This window comes from Lissotriton helveticus, chromosome 3_1 (genome assembly GCF_964261635.1).
Source record: "Lissotriton helveticus chromosome 3_1, aLisHel1.1, whole genome shotgun sequence".
NCBI lineage: Eukaryota > Metazoa > Chordata > Amphibia > Caudata > Salamandridae > Lissotriton > Lissotriton helveticus.
This window is the reverse complement of record NC_136061.1, coordinates 619,449,649-619,468,148: the sequence shown is the minus strand read 5'-3', so window position 1 is coordinate 619,468,148 and position 18,500 is coordinate 619,449,649. Positions and strand designations below refer to the sequence as shown.

Genomic DNA, 18,500 nt, shown 5'->3' with positions numbered 1-18,500 from the left:
CAAAGGGCAGTCGGTACAACGTGGGGGGGCGAGCTCGTGCTCTCCTTTGAGGGAAAGGGACAATCTACAGTGGTACGGGGTCGTTGTCGTTCGTACTAGGGGGGGGGGGGGTTAGGTGGCACTCCTTCGGGGCGACTTAGGGGCATTTTTAAAACAACTTTCCGGATACAGGTAGCATATAAAGTATAGGCTAAATACCAGGATCTTTAGCGGTTGCTTTAGGCTTGTACAAAAATGAAAAACACATACAACAAAAACCTGGACCGTTCATATTTGCAATATTTCTGCGTACTATACTTTTTAACCCTTACTAGTCGACTTGAGCCATTTCATCTGTAATCTAGTTATATCGGAAATTTATTCCAAACTTACCAATTTACGCGTGACAACTATGTTTGCTTTTTTCCAAAAATCTTTAATACAAATGTCGGTGCATAAATACAGGCCTACAACCCCGTGGGCCGGCCACGGAGCAGGCTGGAACTGTACATGTGGGGATACTTATTAGTGGAAAACCTAATGGAGTCGGGGGTCGCTTATTTCATAATTTTTAAAAGTGCGACAAGTGCAATAAAATCATATCGAAACTTCAGTGTGAGCGAGTATCATAAGTGTTGAAATTCGAATTTTTCAATAATCATGATGCGCCAAAACTTAACTACAATTCATTATCCGAATGTTCAATCAGTACCCATCTCATATCAATTCATTGTCCGAACACATAATCAGTACCCATCCCATATCAATTCATTGTCCGAACTGACAGTGCACATCCCATATCAATTCATTGTTCGAACATATAATCAGTACACATCCTATATCAATCCATGTGTTTTTTTTTTTTTTTTTTTTTTTAAACTGCATACATATCTCACGACATCAAGGCTGAGCAATCGGGGTACAACAAGGAGTTGAAAGTTTCATTTGTACCGGCGCCATTTTGGGTGCAGCCAGGCAGATCCAGGCATAGTCAAAATGTCCACCAACTCGTGGTTGGCCCAGAGCCTCTTTCGGCAGTCCAAAAGTTCCGTTAAAGGGCAACGGAAAGGATCGGCGGTATGAACCATCAGTTAAAAAGGGGGAGGGAGGCAACAATTTTTTCTACCGGGTCATACTGAGTTTTCACCGGAACTGATCCGAACTGTAGTCTGCAGGATTTTAGTCATTCAAACTGAGGCTGGCGTCAGCATGGGAGCGCCGACGTCTCGCGGCTACATTTTCATCGTTCCGCGGGTAATCATGGCAGTCATTCCCCATCGGGGGTGTCTGCGGGGGTCGGGGGCCCCCGTGGCTTTCATAGAATCTTCAAAGTCGAGGAGAACACTTCTGGTTGTGGGACTCGTTTCTTAATCAACAAGCAACCGGGCCATCTCTTCACGCCGGGCCCCGCTCCTGCAGGGTCGACCGCCAGTTTACGAGTGGCCGAACCCTCATCGGGTGAGTGGAGAGTTGGGGGTGCCACTGGGGGCCTCCACCTGGGGAGGTGGGAGAGGCTCGTTCGCGCCGCCTCTCCCTCCCAGCGCACCCCACGCCGTTCTTCTCGGCGCTAATATCCATGATGGCCGGACCAGGCGATGAGAGGGGGGGGGTCGGAGGCATAGGCAAGACATCCCCCCCCCGGTGGCCTGCAAGGCGCCGCTTCAGGGCCGAACGGGGAGCTCATACCAAGCCGTGTCTGGACTAGGAGATGCGAGGGGGGGTCGATGGCATGGGCAAGACATCCCCCCCGTGTTGTCGCAGCCATTATTGAAGAAAGAAGAGGGGACGGCCGGATCCCGTCGGCCTCGGCTCCTCTTCGGGCCCACCTTATGCGATGACCTCCAGCCGACGGCTGGCAGCAGGACCCGCCCTACACGTGCCGAAGATCTCGTCTTCCGGATGGGCGTAGCCGCGGACCTGTTGCACTTCGGGAGTTTCCAGAATGGGGGTAGGTATCTTCTGACTTGTATCTATCTCATGTTACCGTTATTGGGGCGTGGCAGGCGGTGGGACAGACATGTTTGGAGCAGTGAGGGGTGGCGAAGCCGGTTGCCTCGTGGCCGTTGCGATGTCAAGCTTGGCTTCTTTCACCATTTTCATGTTTCCTATTACGGGCTTATTTCTAACATTTCTTATTCCTAGCGAAATCATGTGTTTTATCGTGAGCTATTTCTAACGTTTTCCTATTTGCAGTGAAATCAAAAACTCATCAGTGGCCTACTGATTTTGCTTTCTTATTTCTTTCTTCCTTTTTTTTTTTTTTTTCTAGCGTGTTTCATGCTAAAGTTTCTGTTAACAGGATACGGTGATTACTTCGTTATTGTTGCATATGTCCTTTTTATTAGGGGTACCCTCTGGTCGAGCCAGATGACCTACCTCTAATAAATGGTCCGGGTGAAACTAGTTTACCAATCAGCGGGGAGTAGTTAGGCATGACAGATTACAACGGGGGACAAAGGTCCGCATTACCTACCCTTCACTACTTGCAAAGATTAGACAGAATATTCCTTTTCTACATTATTTGCAAACAGAGAATACCTCAAAAGAACTATTCCTCGAACAAGAAATGTCCAGACAATCAATCAATCAGTGGGGAGAAAAACAGGCATGACGGATTACAACGGGGACAAACGTCTGCATTACCTATCCTTTACTATTTGCAAAGAGAGAGGATTGTTCCTATTCATCGCTGTTTGCAAATAGAAAATGTCTCAAAGAGAACCAATACGTCAAGTACAATCAATCAATCAATCAGATGGATAAAGCCATCCTACCAATCGGACGTAAAGACGTCCTACTTAACCTTACCCGGACCGGACCGTGTGGGCAGTTCTTCACCTTCCCTTTTCCAGCGCCCGATCGTTCTCTTTCTCCATGTTTTTACCGCGGCATTCCTGTGGGATTCCAGTCAGGACAGTAGGTCCCTTGAGAGAGGTCCATTCGGAATCGGTGAAGTTCATTCAATCGGCAGCCGGACGAGGGCCCTCTCAAGGCAGGTATACTCCAATCATTTTAGATGTTCACCCCATCGTCTGGACCTCTCTTACCGGACCTTATGTCGCTGATGGACCCCGCGTTGGGACGCCAATTGTGGAAAAGTCAGCCCATAACGCACCTGATGCCCAGGCTGCTGGCGCAGGACGCCTCTTAGTTCCCATCTTGAACAATTACCAAATAAAGAGACGGGCGCTGGAAGCAGGAAAACAAGAACAGAGTTTTATTTCTCATGAGGAGAGCCTGTCATTTCGGACACCCGCATAGTGTCTTCAGGAGGTGCTCTAACAAGTTTCTCTGAGGCTTCGTCTTTTATACACATGTTTATGATGCACAAACATTCCTTATTGCAATAAAGACGCTTTGAAGTAGGAAAAAGCATGCTTGGAATCCCAGCTTCAGGCCTATTCCCATACCAGTCGCTCAGATGTCATCCTCCCCTCCTGAATGTAACAAGAGATTGTGATCTCTCAGCCGGACATTCCTACAGGACATGAGGGCAGGAGGGGATGATCAGATCAAAGGTTGGGCAGGCGATAAGATCGGGTACTTCGGTTGGTGTATCACGGTTTTGTTATGCTGGGCAGGAAAAAGGAGGGGTGTACATCCACGAGGCTTGGTCTTAGGACTTGGGACCGGGTCGAAAGGCCAAGTGCAGCTGGGGGGGGGGGGCTCGTCAGCTGAGGGGAAGGGTGTTCTTGGGGGGGGCGAAATGGGGGGTGTGGGTCGAGCAGGAGGGTTACTTCTAGAGCAGGGTCACGCAGAGGGAGAGGGTTTTATGGCCGATGCATGAGCAGTGCGCGCGGGGAGGGGTGCCGGGGGTTTAACAAACGGGCAGAGAGGCCATGGTGCCTAAAATGGCTGTCGTGTACGTGTGTGCATGGGTCTATGCTGGCGGGATAACACAGTCAGTGTTTAGCGATATCCGTTCTGCTTACAACAAGGGGTACAGTGAACACAAATGAACGCCGCTTATGTGCATATACATTGCCATTTTCAACAAGTATCCCTTTGTAAGCAAGCTAATTTTGGTTCTTGTCCATTAAGGTTGCTTTGCAGTTGGCTTCACCTGGAGCTCAAGACCTATAGCCCCTCAGGGCCCTGGGACGGCAGGCAAAGGGGACCCCACCCTCAGGGCTAGTCCAGTCTGAACTCCGCAATCCACTCATGGGGTGGAGGAGGCACACCTGTCAATGTTCACCTTTCCGGTTTCACCATTAGTCACCTCAAGGAGCCCCCTCTGCTCACACAGCCCCCGATCCCACATGGATGCAGGGCACTCCCCTGTAGGTGCTCCTTTGTCTCCGGGGTCCTGCTTCAGCTTGTCCCTCAGGAGCCTTGCAACAAAGTGGGGATGGCCTCCGGCGACACCCAGAGACCTGGACCCGCGGCCTCCACAGCACAGGCTACCCCTCCTAGGCTCACAGTGGACGGCAGAACCAGGCTCCAACTCCGGGTCACTTTAGGCCCATTTGCATCTCCAGGGCACATTCCAATTCAGGCCCCTGCAAGGCATCCTACCTCAATAGAGGGCCACACAAGGGTAGGTGACGCCCGGGTCGCGCTCCCTCCCTCTGCTCACCGCATGCGGCTTCCAGGCCTCCGCTCCCCAACGGCAGATCTGCGTTCCCGGCTGACTCAACCAGAGGCTTCCCTCGCCCGCAGTCAAGGCAACCGCCCTTGCAGGTAGTCAGGAGCCCACACCGGCCTCCACTGCGCGGGCTGCTCCCCTCAGTCCTGCGGCGAGCCAGTCCCTCATCCCCGGACCACCCCAGGAGCCTCCTCATCTCTACGGCTGCTCCATCTCGGGCCAAAGTAAGACGTTCCATGCCAAAAGAGAGTGGCGTTGAGGTGGCGATAGAGGCTTGTAAATATGCCCTTTTATGTGCAGAGAGAGCCAGCAGCTGCCAATTAAGGTCTTCTTCTTTACAAATAAAATGCTCTTTCCTGCCATGAGCTACAGTCGTTTTAACTTCCTACATTTATAGACGAGGTCAGAGCCATGTGTTGTTTTCCGTTGAGTACATTTTAGTTTTCGCTTTGTGTAGGTTCACTCTCTTAGATTTGAGAATGCTTGGCTGCCAGTCTGTTTGCACAGGTGCCCTCAATTTGTCTCATGTAAATCAAAAGGTGTTAAGATATTAGGTACTGGAATGCATGCTTAAAATTTAGACCACTGGCCTAGCTTCCTATGTGAACTATACTTCTCTGACTAGAGTTGGTGTGGCTCTAAGAAAAGACCCCATGTTCTACCATATTACAGCACTCTGAAACAGACATGCACTTTAGGCATGATTACCTCATGTAACATACAACTTGTGCTGAGTAGTTTTTTTAAATCAGATTCTAATGCAGTCTTCAGACTGCAGATTGTGGCTGTGTTAGGAATTCTTTGTGGACGTTTCACTTCTCCATACATAGACTACAAATTCTTTTGAAAGAACTGCTTAGAGAGCTATCGATGCAAAACTCAAGACCACTCTGGTGGAATTAGGTTGCGGTTTATGGAGAGCTATTCAGGGACAGTGACTGTCAGGAGGGGACTTCTCTCTGTTGTTTGTTTCATTTCTAGTCTATAAATCTAAAACAGTGGATCATTATACCTGGCTCCTCTACTCTTCCTCTTGAGAGTCACATTTTTCTTTCTAAGGTTTTACCTAGTAGTCTTTTAAACAGTCTTAAGTGGCCACCTTACTACAGTGGGCCTGATTCACAAAGTTAAACTTACACTTTTGTATAAGTTTACTATTTTTTTGTTATTGACAAACTGTGAGTTTATTTTTAGTAATAGTAATTTTACGACTTTTGTAGATTCTACACATATAACAATAGACCGCTCCTATCTTTGAAAGTGCATAGTCTCTGTTGTTGTAAAATTATTAGTAGTAAATTTAAGCGCACAGTTTGTGAATACCAAAAGCGTACATAATAAAAAACTCTCTCCTATCTTCTTAACCTTTCTTTTGTTTGCGGAGTCTCCGCAGTCTTAAAAATTACTATTAGTGAAAATAAACTTGCAGTTTGTTAATACCAAAAAGTAACAAACTTGCAAAAATGTTTACGTTTACCTTGGTGAATCAGGCCCACTGTAGTAAGGTGTCCACTCAAGCCTTTTTTGTTTGTCCTTTTCCTTTCTTCTCCTTGCTTACATCCAGCTCTGTTATAGCCCACTGATTTAAAACCGGAAGTGAAAACTGGTCACAACTACGAGCTCGATCGAGTTAGTCCTGGGAACTTCCTTTTGGATGTTATTCACAAATAACTCATAAGTTGACACAGGTCTCTTAATAGACATGGACTTGAGCATGTTCCCTTTAAGCAGTGATTAGAGTAGACAAAGGCACATTTTAGTCACTTGGATGAAGATCAACATAAACCAATACTTGCAGAAAAATGGGCTGATTCAGTAAAAATTCCCACACTAGAAATAACTCAATAATCGCACACAATACATTTTTCTTAAAGCATAATGGAGTGATGTTCAACTTGCTTAACGAGCGAGAGGGTGTCTTGGTGTTTCAGGGTGATGTGTTAATTTTTGTTAAGGATGCCACGTCCCATGATAATATCCTCCATAGAGTATTAGGGATTTTCAAAAAACAAGGGGTAGTCCTGAAGACAGAAACATGTAAGTTTCAGTGCAGTGAGGTTGAATGCCTAGGCCACATGATCTAGCAGGAACGGATCAGTCCTAGACCTGGTCTGGTGGAAGCCATTGTGAATGCTACACCCCGAAAGTATAAGGCTGGTGTGAAGTCGCAGCTAGGGTTTGCGTGAGTATTCCTCTATGTTCATCCCTGATTTTGCCACAAAGGTATGTCGTATTAGCAATTTACTAAAGAAGGGAGTCAAATGTGTGTGGTGTGAGGAAGGCATTGCAGCTTTTGATCAGATCAAGTTCATGTTGGGGAGACCTCTTGATCCAGGTTTTCCGTGTTCTATTACGGTTGATGCCAGCCTGGTGGGGCGGGGTGCCATACTGACCCAAAGAGTTAGTGAGGTTGAAAATACTGTGGTGATACATTCAGAGTGTTGATGGAAGCACAGCTCCAGTACTTGGCTATTGAGAAAGCACTATTGGCACGTTTGTGAGCCATTGAGAAATGTCTAGTGTATGTATAGGGGAGGCGTTTCATGTTACAAACGGATCACAAGCACTAGTTAGTATTCTGGGGAGTGGGTTGAGCAAATGTTGCACTCACAGGATTTTGAGGATGGTCACCAAGCTATAGCAGTAACAGTTTGATGTGACTCATATTTCGAGTGATAAGAATGGGAGAGCGAACCTTTCTTCCTTTCCACACAATGTTGACGAACACAAAGTTATAACATTTTCTGATCTATTTGAGAAGGATTGTTTTGCGGCTGCCTTGGAAATAGGAGTTGAGGATGTGTTCTGAAGATGAGTGGATGGCATCTTTGAGGTGTGAGTAGTTACAAACAGGTGTGTGAACTGTTAAGAAAGGGTTGGTCCAGAGAAAAGGTCTCATCTCCGTTATTGCAACTTTACTGTAAGGTTGAGATTGAAATCTCCATTGAAGATGGTCTGCTCTTGTGGTCTGAAAAGCTTATTCCACCTCGTACTGTAAGTAACAATATTATCAGTAAGGTCAATGATGGACATTTAGGTTTGTCTCTCTCCAGGCGCCACATACGGGAGACCTTTTGGTGGCCAGGTATGGACCCAGAGATTAATGAGGAGGTGGGGAATTGTTGTGTGTGTGTGTGGGTCTGCTGATAAAAATCTTAAGGTGGTGTTGCCTCCTCTCATGTCTACTGAGTGTCCTGCTGGTCCATGGGTCAAATTAGATATTGACGTCATCGGGCCTTACGATTCCCTGCCTAGTGGCACCAGGTTTATCTTGGTACTTATGGATTATGCATCAAAATGGCCAGAGATCAAGATGGTGAGGGAGCTGTATGCCAGACACCCTGTGAAATTTCTCAGCGAAGTCTGCATGAGAGAAGGATTCACCTAGGTTTTGGTTTTAGACAAAGTAACGTAACTCGCAAGTAGTGAATTACAAGTGTTCCTTGATTCTTGTGGAATCAAACATTTGAGAAGTTTCCTACACCACCCACCTCATTCATCCACCAAGGTGCCTCTGTTTGAACTTTTGATAGAATGAAGAGAGAAAGAAGAGCGAACACAAGTTTTAGACCTGGGCGGATGGCAAAATGGCTAAAATCAGACTCTGATGTTATTAAATTGATTTTTATAGTAAAAGAGAACATGGCCCTGGCACAGGAAAAACAAAAAGTTTGTTATGATTAGAAAAAAGGTGTCAAAGTGGTTCCGCTTGTGGTTAGGGACATGGTTTGGATAAAGTCTCCTGTACGTGTCAAGAAGGAAAAGAGCAGATTTGGAGAGCCGATCAGAGTGGAGAAGATCGGCGGTAATGCTGTTCAAGTGGGAACGGCCATTGGTGGAATCTTGACAAGATTGTCAAAGTAATGGTCAGTCCTGATGACGACAGTGTGAGGGACAAAGTAGGCAAGAAACCTCTGTGAACTGACAACGGAAAGATCTCTGTGTTGCCCAAGCGTGAGCTTCCAAGAAGGAGTTCTAGAATTATTGTCACTCAAAGCAGTTTTCATACATAACTCTGTCATTGCTTATGTTGGAGGGGCTATTACTGGTAATTTTATTGCTGAGTTCTTGTATTTAAAAAAAAATATGTTGTTGCTTTGTTTTTTTGGGAAGAAGGGAAGATGTGTAGTAGTGTAGTAAAATGTGGGATACATGTAATGTTCATGCAACCTTATGTTTCGCTGTTCTTAAAGAATTATAGAGTGAACATCCCTTTTGAGTGTTCTCATATTACTAAGTGTGCCCATGGAATGGTTAAGTATTCTGAGTATGTTGTGCTTTAAAATACTACTGTTGTTCATGAGTTGTTGCTGGTGCAGGTAACGTTTGCTGCGTGCCTCCACAACCGTGTAGTCTCAGGAAATGAACGTACCTGAATAAATGCTTTTCCTCCAGCGTTTTTTACTGTATACAAATACCTACATACTTTAGTAAACTCTTACTCATCGTCTGGAATAAACTGATAGCACTCACGTGTCTGGTCCAAGAATGGCTGACTGTTAACTCACCATCCACAAAGCTAGTACAGTGTCTGAATCGCCCTGTTACCAATGTTTGGACACTCGTGTGATAAGCAGGAAACGCAAAATATGTATAGTCACGTTTGGTGTATTGGTTGGAACATGGAATATCAGAGAGTAGCTTTTCTGAATCACCCAGAATGCATTTATTAAGTGTAAGTCAATGTGTAGTGAATGCTTGGTGCATGCAAAGACCCTACAGTGGTTAAATTCGCAGAACTAAATTATTCAGCAAGATGCACACAGTGTTGCTGAAACAAAAAGATTTAAGGGAAAGATAATAGAATGCAAATAAATATGACAAAGGGAATTTAGCTTAACTCAGCTCATTGCATGGCTTGTACTTTTTGGCTTGTTAGCAGAGGTCACTATGGGAGTAAAGGGAAAGTTGGGGCTATGGCATCGCATTAAAAGGCTAGAACTCCAAAGGATCAAGCATAGATTTGACATCTTTGAGGTGTACCATATAAAAGACATACAGTCTCACAAGCTTCACTACATCTCATTGTTTCACCTTGTAAATCTCAAAACACTGTTAATGTAAAACTGTAGGCTTTTAAAGTGCCAATAGCATGCATCGCTAAAGGTGGAAAACCCGTTACTCTGCAGTGACGCATAAAAACGGGCTTGTGGTCTATGTTCAGAATAGTGGTATATATTATGATAACAGAATAAAAGAGAGAGACCCCTTTCAACAGCCAGGGGAGTAGGATACTATTTGCATTTACTAATATATTATGATCATACAAAGATTTACTAATGGTTGATGGAGCACGTCAGTGATTACTAGGAAGCAGTGCTGCAGCCAGGCTTTAGCTTTGCCGGAAAAAAAGAAATAAAAGCATTTGCAAAGACAATCATGTTGGCACTTCTTCAGTGAAAAGGGATTCACACTTGTCGCTAACCACACAAAATAGAAAGAGTGTAGCTAGCACCAGTGTATGCTTCATTCCCTCAGATAAAGCATGTGCAGCAGCCGTGTGAACATGCAAAATAGATACAGCACGTCCTGTAACATGTGTGTGTTCTCTCTGATGGTGGAGCTATTTGGGCACTGGTAGGAAAAAGTGAAGATGGGTCAAGTGCAACACCAGGGGGGAAAGTGGGACTCAACAAAGCAAGCCCCTTGCCTCAGAACTCCAGACCCTGGGGTCTGCACTGGGGTTCGTTGATGTCAGAGTGGGGACTGGGAAAAAGAGACATGTGACTGAGCATGATGGGTTTGGTCTACTGGGCACATGCAGTGAATTAGAGAAGGAGACAAGAAAAAATAACCACGAGGTAGCAGAGGAGTCAGCCAGCAATTAAGTATCAGTCACTCCCATGGATGCAGCATCCTGCCCAGGAGACTGGTGGTGGCGGTGTGGGGGGCAGATGACAGAGCACCAGGGGTGGGGGTAAATAGGCCATAGGCAGGGTATGGAAAGATTGTGATGGATAGAGTACCACGTGGTGGTGCCCACACTGGTACATTCCATCCTATCATTGGGGTGTTACATTTGCTTAAAACAAATCACTCGGCCAGGCTGCTATGGCTTGATAAATTGTACTGATGGCAATGGCAACACTCTTCTTCAGGAGGGCGAGAGTGTTAGAATGTGTACGGAGCATGTCACTTCTCTGGTTGTGGTGCCATCTTCATCACTGCAGTGTATTTTGCTATTTGGTGGCTGTGTCCTTAGATGCCAAAATATAGCAAGCATTGGAAAAGCCAATAGGGCTGGCTTTAATATGTTAATATTTACAAACAGTGTTTGTGCATGTCTGTGTTAGTATATTAAAGTCAGACGTATTTGTTTTACCAATGCTTGTTTAACAAGTAAATGGAGTGCTTCAGCAGGCAAAATGCAAGTCCTGACTTAGCCTTTAAAAAAGCTTGCGGAAGCAAAGAACAAAACCGAGAAAGATAGCTGTCAGCATTCAGTATATGTATGATATGATTGTAATATGTGATGATTCAGTTTACTTTTTAGTTGTAATACAGTCCCTCGCAAATTGCAATGCAAGCACTCCATAATTCACCAAACAGTCAATTCTGTGAGTTGGGAAAGAAATACTCCTCTGGGATGAGCCAAAGCCCAGTATATTTACAAAAAATCTGTAACAATAGGTTTTAGACTGCTGCACTGTCAAACCAGACCAAAAAAATACATGGCAAATGAATTTGGCAAAGGCAACATGCTTTACTTCCTCATGGCTCAAGATTGTGTGGCTTGCCAGCACGCATCACAGTATAATGAAAAGGGAGATGGAAGAGAGGCAAAGGGTCTCTACAGTTTGAATTTTAGTCCAAGTGAGCTAACACAGCGTTGGAGTATTTACAGTGCATTGCAGAAGTCATGGATTCTCACCATTATCAGTCACACCTCAGCGTTGCAGACATAGTGCTGTATTTTAGTGTGCAGACAGGACCAAATGTTCTGGTGAGAGACTGGCCATTCAGTTCTCAAGCATTTCCTTCCTCATTTGGCACACATGTAAGGCTATACAGGAGACAGTAAAGAAAAAGGTAACATTTACTAAAAATGTGTACTGCAGTGTGATGATTTATAGTACTTTTTCCAAAGCTTATGTTGAATGGGGTGACAAAGATTCAAGCAATGAGACCTGGGGAACCCCAAGAAGGAACTTAAAGCAACATCCCTGGGGAAATCCAAGTAGGCTATGGTCCCACCACGCATCCTGCGCACTATGATGGGTGGAAACATAGCACAGAAGTGTGGTTGGTTGGAGATCTGTTTAAGGAGCTCCCGGGAAGTGTGGTCAGTCCTCTCTGACGCTGCACAGCGACCGAGTGGTACTGGCTGTGCGGGGTGGGAAGAGGCACACGCAAAATGTAACATGCTGTATCAATTTTTAGACCAAAACTCATTTCTGACTGGCTTTTTCCCCCTTCAGAGCCGGGAGTTCTGCAGGAGCCCCTTCCAGCTCCCCTCCTGTTACCGGACTGATGTGAGTGAGCTCAGGCCTGCACTTTACAGGCGCCCTGGCCCTTTTCCCCTATCCCCCTCATATGTTCCTTACTTACAGCATTGAGCTTCACCACAGTCGCTCACCGCTATTTTGTTAAAAAATCTCACATCCCTTATACCTCCCATCCCAGTCAAAAGTAGTGTGTTGTCCAGGGGTCTGTCCTGTTCCGTTGGGCTGGTTAGGTCGGTTTGTCACAAATGTGTGAAAAGCTGTGGATATCAGCCTCTTTGTTGCTTGGAGGAGGTCCTTGTCCACTTGCTCAAACCACTGGCAGGATAGGAGGGCACACTGATGTATTGCTCTAAGAAACGGGGGTCACGTAGGGGTGCCACTTGTCCTCACCTACAGCACCAAGGATATAGCAATGAAAGTTCAAGGAAAGACATATTCCCTATTCTCCCACGGCAGTCACAAGTCCTGCATGGGTGATCTGTTTGCTCATACATAGAACTGAAATATCATGGGGGGCACAAGGTCAACCTTCACACCAGCACTGAGAGCACCAGGAAGGACACACTGTTCACTGCCTACCCACACATAGAACAGACGAAGGCTGTGTGTACCCCGCCTCCTATTGTATAAAGGCGGTACACTGCATCACACACCCCGCCTCGAAAAAGTGGTTCTGGTTTGCTTTGCAACATGTAAGAAGTCATCTAGGTTATGATGTTGCAATGGATTTAACAACCCAACCAGATGTCATCAAACAAATCACCTTTCCGGAAAACCCTGCTGTTGCTGAGGGTGGAAGATGTAAGATTGGGTAAATGGACAAGCTTTTTACTTCTTGCTGAAAGGTCCCTTTAAACCAACATATCTCGGGCTGTGCTCGCAAACCCTGTAACTATAAGGGGCTGGCAGTGTTGGCCCTCAGAAAGATCCGAAAGTATATTTGTCGGATTTTGCTAAGCAAGTGTCTCTACGAAGAACACGCCTTGCATTCTGTACACCCAGAGTCTACACACAGAGTACTTAAGCAAGACTGTCCTCATGGAATCTCTGTCCTGGTATGCCCAGACGGTGTTGCTGCCTCTGTCTCACCCAGACAAGTGTTTGTGCCCAGACATTGGCCAAAAGGTCTCTCAACACAAGACACCTACACATCACTCACCACAGAATGTGGCCACAGCTTTCCTGCCAGATTAAAGATTGTCATGGAGGATGTTCAGCATGATGTGTGCCCAAAAAGTGTTTGCTTGGCTGTTATCATTAAATGTCTATGTTTAGAGTGTAGGCATTTACCATTCAATCTCTCTTTTCAGAATGTACTTCTCCCAAATTGTACCCAGAGACCATCTCTGCCTAGAGTGTGGCTGGAGAGTTTGTCTGTCTGTCCAAAGTGTTCCCAGAGATGCTCTCCTTCAGTGTGCTCAGACACAACACTTGCCTGTTCTGTATCAAACTGTGCCCACAGAATGACTCTACGTAGCCTGATCCATAAACTCTCCCTGTAAAGATATTTCCCATAGATTTTGCACCCAGGCTGTGCTTTTAGAGTCACAGTGCACATATTGTGCCATGGGAGTGTTCATGGCAGCGTGTGCCCAGATATTCCTAATCCAGATTGTTTCCATAGACTTTCTGTCCTGAATGGATACAGACTGTCTCTTCAACTGGTATCTGTCTCCCAGCATATGCCTGCAGAAATACATAGGATTTCCCTTCAAATTCTAACCCCATTATTTCTGTCTTTCTCCACAGCGTCAGTCTCCCACCTGAGCAGGTCACGAAGGTCACAGTCGGGAGGCTCCACTTCAGTGAGACCACTGCCAACAACATGAGGAAGAAGGGGAAGCCCAACCCAGACCAGAGGTGAGAACTACCTATGGCAGCTTTGTCTCCTTTGACCAATTTCTAAAAGCGGTGTCTAAAAACACCCACACTCCCTATTTCTATTGTGGCTCCATGTATTCCAAGTCTCCAATTTGCACCCTGCCAATGCATGCCTGTGAGTCCACTCCTGTTCCTTGCCCCTTTGGTTAAAGGCGTCCTGTAAGATCTGAGGTACTCTATTTTAGTTTGACAAAATGCCAGTCAAGCCATGTCAAGAGGAGGGCAAGTGTAACCACAAGTACCGCTGAAATACTGCCTAGACATATCTGTGGCTCAACAACACAAAATCAGGCCAAAAGAAAAACCCATAGTAGGGCTTGTACCATAGAGTACATCAGTGGTGTAATACAAGCCCCTGCACCTCTGCGGGGCAGGGGACCCAAGGTGTAGTGGGCCCCTCAGCACAGTACTCTTGCCTGAGAGCTCCTGATAAAATCCTTAGCATGGCCCCTCCATGTACCTTGCAGGGTGGCAACCCTCAAGTTTTGTTACGCCATTGGAGTACATGCAGGCGATCCGAGAGTGAATGGAGGTTAAAAAAATATATTTCAGGACAAGTGCCAGCATTCATTATTGTAAACCGCCGCCCTGGCATGTATCTGTGAGGATGGCTCACAACTGTGGTTAGTTGAAAATAAAAAACAAGTACTTGAGGTGGCACTATATCACTCTAGTAGGGAAGAAACTGCTGCCAAAATAAAAAGAACAATAAAACACAGAGCACTGTGGACATTGGACCTACTTCACAAATAGAGAAGAGTATTGGCTTACATTAGCAGCTGCACAAGACTCTCGCAGCCAATCACAGATGCTGTTGCTGATTGACAATTGGTGGAAAGGAGCAGTTCAGTTGAGCTGATATCGTTCGTTATCTTTATTTCGGTCATAAAAACCATAAAAGTACTTTTTAGATAAACACAACACAGGTTTAAATACCATATAAATATCCCAGTTAAAAAGACATAGAATTGTTAAAAATCAATAATACATCTTGATAAAAATGCAATGCTTTTTATATCACATGATAGGCTAAGACAGATTCATCTAAATCTAGGTCAGGAAGGTGCACCATGCCTAAACTGTATATAAAGTTTTCCGACCATTGCTGTTTGAAGCTCATGGAGGAAAGGCTCAGGGCTATAAACGTATTTAACTTGAGTGAATCTATCTGTCAGAGCGCCCATGGTTGTATCCATCAGCATAATGGAGTGTTTGTACCCCATGTACCGAGTCACGAGTTCCTTCCTCAATATTAAAAAGCATGCTGCTGCAGGGTCAGACCATGAGCCTGCAAGACCAATTCTGGTGAATGTGTCCCCAATATGAGAAAGCCATGGTAGTCTATTAGCCCTGGATAGGTCTAAAATCTCTTCCAGAGCAAGTCTATATGATGTCAGCTCTGGGGTTACCCAAATTCTCCAAAAGAGGAGTGGGCTTACTTCCAATGTCAAGGCAAAGCGGTACTAGCAGAGTACTTGGAGGTAGACTCGCTAGCGTCTAATGTATTTATTTTCCATCAGCACTATTTCTTTCACAGATTTATGCCCCCATAGATCTGACCCGTAAGTGATAGCCCCTAGGGCTTTGGTTTTATAGACCTCAATCGTTGGACTTATAGATTTAAAAAAGGAGCCCCTGTGCACCCTAGCAAGACCACCAGTAATCTATATATGTTTCAACCTTTGTTTGCTGATGTGGAAAGACCAATCCATATGCTCATTAAAAGTAATCCCTATGTAAATGAAAGATATCTGAAAGAAACCGTTAGTTATAGATTCCTTACCTTAGAATTACCCCCAGGCGTCAGACTGTATCTGGGAGGTTTTTCGTCAGCAGTACCCCTGCACGTCGAAAGGTGGCGTCGGTCGGCTCCACGTTCATCGTTGGCGTCGTGGTCGCTGGGATTATGTTGTGGTAACTACTTAGACGCCGCCCTCGCACGCTGACGTTAGTTCTTTCTTTTTCTGCGCTAGCCAGCACAGATCTGGAGATAGCGGTACCTCCAGTCACTTTTTGACTGACTTTTTCTCGACTTTTGTCAACACTGTTTTTGCTGAGTCTATCAGCTCCTGGCGCACGAGGGATGTCCAGTTTCAAGGCCTGCGGTTCCTGTAGCCGACTGATGTCAGTGACGGATCCGTACCACGCGTGCCTGTTTTGCCTGGAGCGTGACCACGAACCCAAGTCATGCTCCGACTGCGGGACCATGAATCCGAAGTCTATGCGGGAGCCGTCCCAGAAGCTTCCAGAGGCCCGGCAGTCAGATCCACGCCGTTCTAGGTCCCGGTCGGGTGGGAGGTCGAGGGACCGGTCGCAGAGCCATCACCACCAGTCCTCTTCCAAGTCTTCGCACTCTTCAGGTAAGTCGAAGCACGAGAAGAAGTCGAAGAAGCATAGTCGCTCTTCGACTTCTCCCCTTCGGTCCGCTGACGTGACGAGGGATGCGGGTGGTGCACCTCCTGCGGCCCCACGTGCAGAGTCCGAAGGGTTAACTCAGAGTTTCCCTCCCTTCCCGGGAACCGGAACGACCCCTTCCCAGCTTTGCCAATTTTACGTATCGATGCATGCCATCTTTGGTCAGCCCGACTCCACCGGTGTGCCTTCGGGCCCCGCAGGGTCCCCTTGGATCCAGGCCTGGATCCGGATCGGCACCGGTCGACCTGGATACACCTCCACCGGCACCACATCTGCAGCTGGCTCCATCTTTGTCTCCAACCGACGTCGACCCCAGCCTCCCGCTCGTTGTAGACACGGAGCCAGACCAGAGTTGACCTATGCTGGATCTGGCGAAGACGGGTACTTTTGTGCCCTTGTTTTACCCTGGATCTTTTAGACCAGATTGGCAGCCAGAGGAAGGTGAGGAGTACTGGGAGAGGTCTGGAGACTCTTTAACTGACCAGTTGGGCTACGAACCGGACTGGAGAGAGGAACTTGGGGAAGCCAGTGGTCTGGATACCTCACCAGACCTTGGCACGTTGTCTCCTCCTTCCATGGCTATGGAGGAGGGAGCGTCTTATGCCATGGTGTTGCGTAGGGCGGCCGAGGCTCTCTACCTTGAGCTACCTATGGTGACAGTCAGGACTAACCTCCTGACAGAGGTGCTAAAACCGTCAGCGAGCTCTCCAGAGCCCCTGCTACCGTTTAATGAAGCCTTCACTGACATCCTTTTGGGCACCTGGTCCAGGCCCAACACAGGGGCTCCTGTGGATAGGATGATTGCCCAACGCCAGCGCCCGTCCCCGGGCAACCCCACTTTCCTCTCCTAACACCCCATCCCTGAGAGCTTGGTGGTCCAAGCCTCCACCTCCAAAGGTGCATTCCCTAGCGCACCACCTGATAGGGAATCCAGAGCTGGACCATCTTGGGAGGAAGATGTTTTCTCCCTCCAGCTTGGGACTGCGGTCGGTAAACACCTGCATGTCTGTTGGGCTGTTACACCCACTCCGTGTGGGATATGGTGGCGCAAGGGCTGCCACAGTGCAGGGGAGGAGGCCAAGGCCGTACTCTCCCGTGCAGTTGCTGAAGGGAGAGACGCAGCAAAGTTTACCATCCGCTGTGGCCTGGATATGGCCGACTCACTAGGCAGGACGATTTTCACGTCGGTAGCCCTTAGATGCTACGCCTGGTTGAGAACGACTGGTTTTTCAGGGGATGTCCAATCCACTCTTATGGACATGCCCTTTAATGGCCGTCGCCTATTCAGTGACAAGGCAGACAACGCGCTGGAGCGCTTTAAGGACTCTCAGGCTACGGCCAGGGACTTGGGCCTCTCCACCACCCGCCCTGCGCAGTCTGCTTTTCGCCCTTTTTGTGGCTATGGAAGGGGTGCCCTGCCACATTCTGCCCAGAGCCACAGGCCAGCACAAGCGGATCAGGCCCTGCACGGCCGGGGATGTGGAAACCACCGCCATGGTTCTGGGGGCCAGCGGGCGGGCCAGTCCACTACAGCCCCTCTGCCGCAGCCCCCAAACCCTCCTAGTCCGACCTTTCAGGGTCACCAATCGCCAGTGGGCGGCAGGATCTGCCATCACATCCCCCACTGGTGCACCATCACGTCAGACAGGTGGGTTTTGCAAATAGTACAAAGGGACTACTCCCTCCCCTTCGAGTCTACCCCTCCATCCATGCCACCTCAGTACCATCGCATGTCGGAGGATTATCTAGCCCTTCTCCAACAGGACGTTTCGGCACTCTTGGCCAAGGGAGCTATTGAGCGAGTTCCGATCCCAGAAATAGGCTGTGATTGCTATTCCCACTACTTTCTGGTGCCCAAGAAGGACAAAGCCCTGCGTCCTATCATGGAACACAGGAACGTCAACCGCTTCCTCCAGAAGGAGAAGTTCAAAATGTTGGCGTTCGCTGAGGTCCTGTATGCCCTCGACCCTGGAGACTGGATGGTAGCGTTGGACTTGCAGGATGCTTATTTTCACATCCTGCCCTACCAGCCCACGGGCGTTACCTACGGTTCACGGTAGGCCACAAGCACTTTCAGTTTACAGTGCTTCCCTTTGGCCTTACCAGCACCCCTCGGGTGTTCACAAAAGTGATGGCAGCGGTCACAGCTCATCACACAGATCAGGGGTTGCAGTCTTCCCCTATTCGGGCTATGA

General features: G+C 47.2%; 1 protein-coding gene across 3 annotated transcripts in view; it reads left to right on the top strand.

Moving 5' to 3' along the window:
- MYRF (myelin regulatory factor) overlaps nt 1–18,500 on the top strand; it is a 462,812-nt gene that overhangs the window by 330,113 nt on the left and 114,199 nt on the right. For 2 of the 3 annotated variants that reach the window (XM_078680606.1, XM_078680607.1), the window contains one exon: nt 13,759–13,869. In XM_078680606.1, coding sequence (XP_078536732.1) covers nt 13,759–13,869 — 111 coding nt within the window. Of the gene's footprint in view, nt 1–11,982; nt 12,037–13,758; nt 13,870–18,500 lie in introns of all 3 variants that reach the window. The other variant, XM_078680605.1, reaches the window with a different exon arrangement.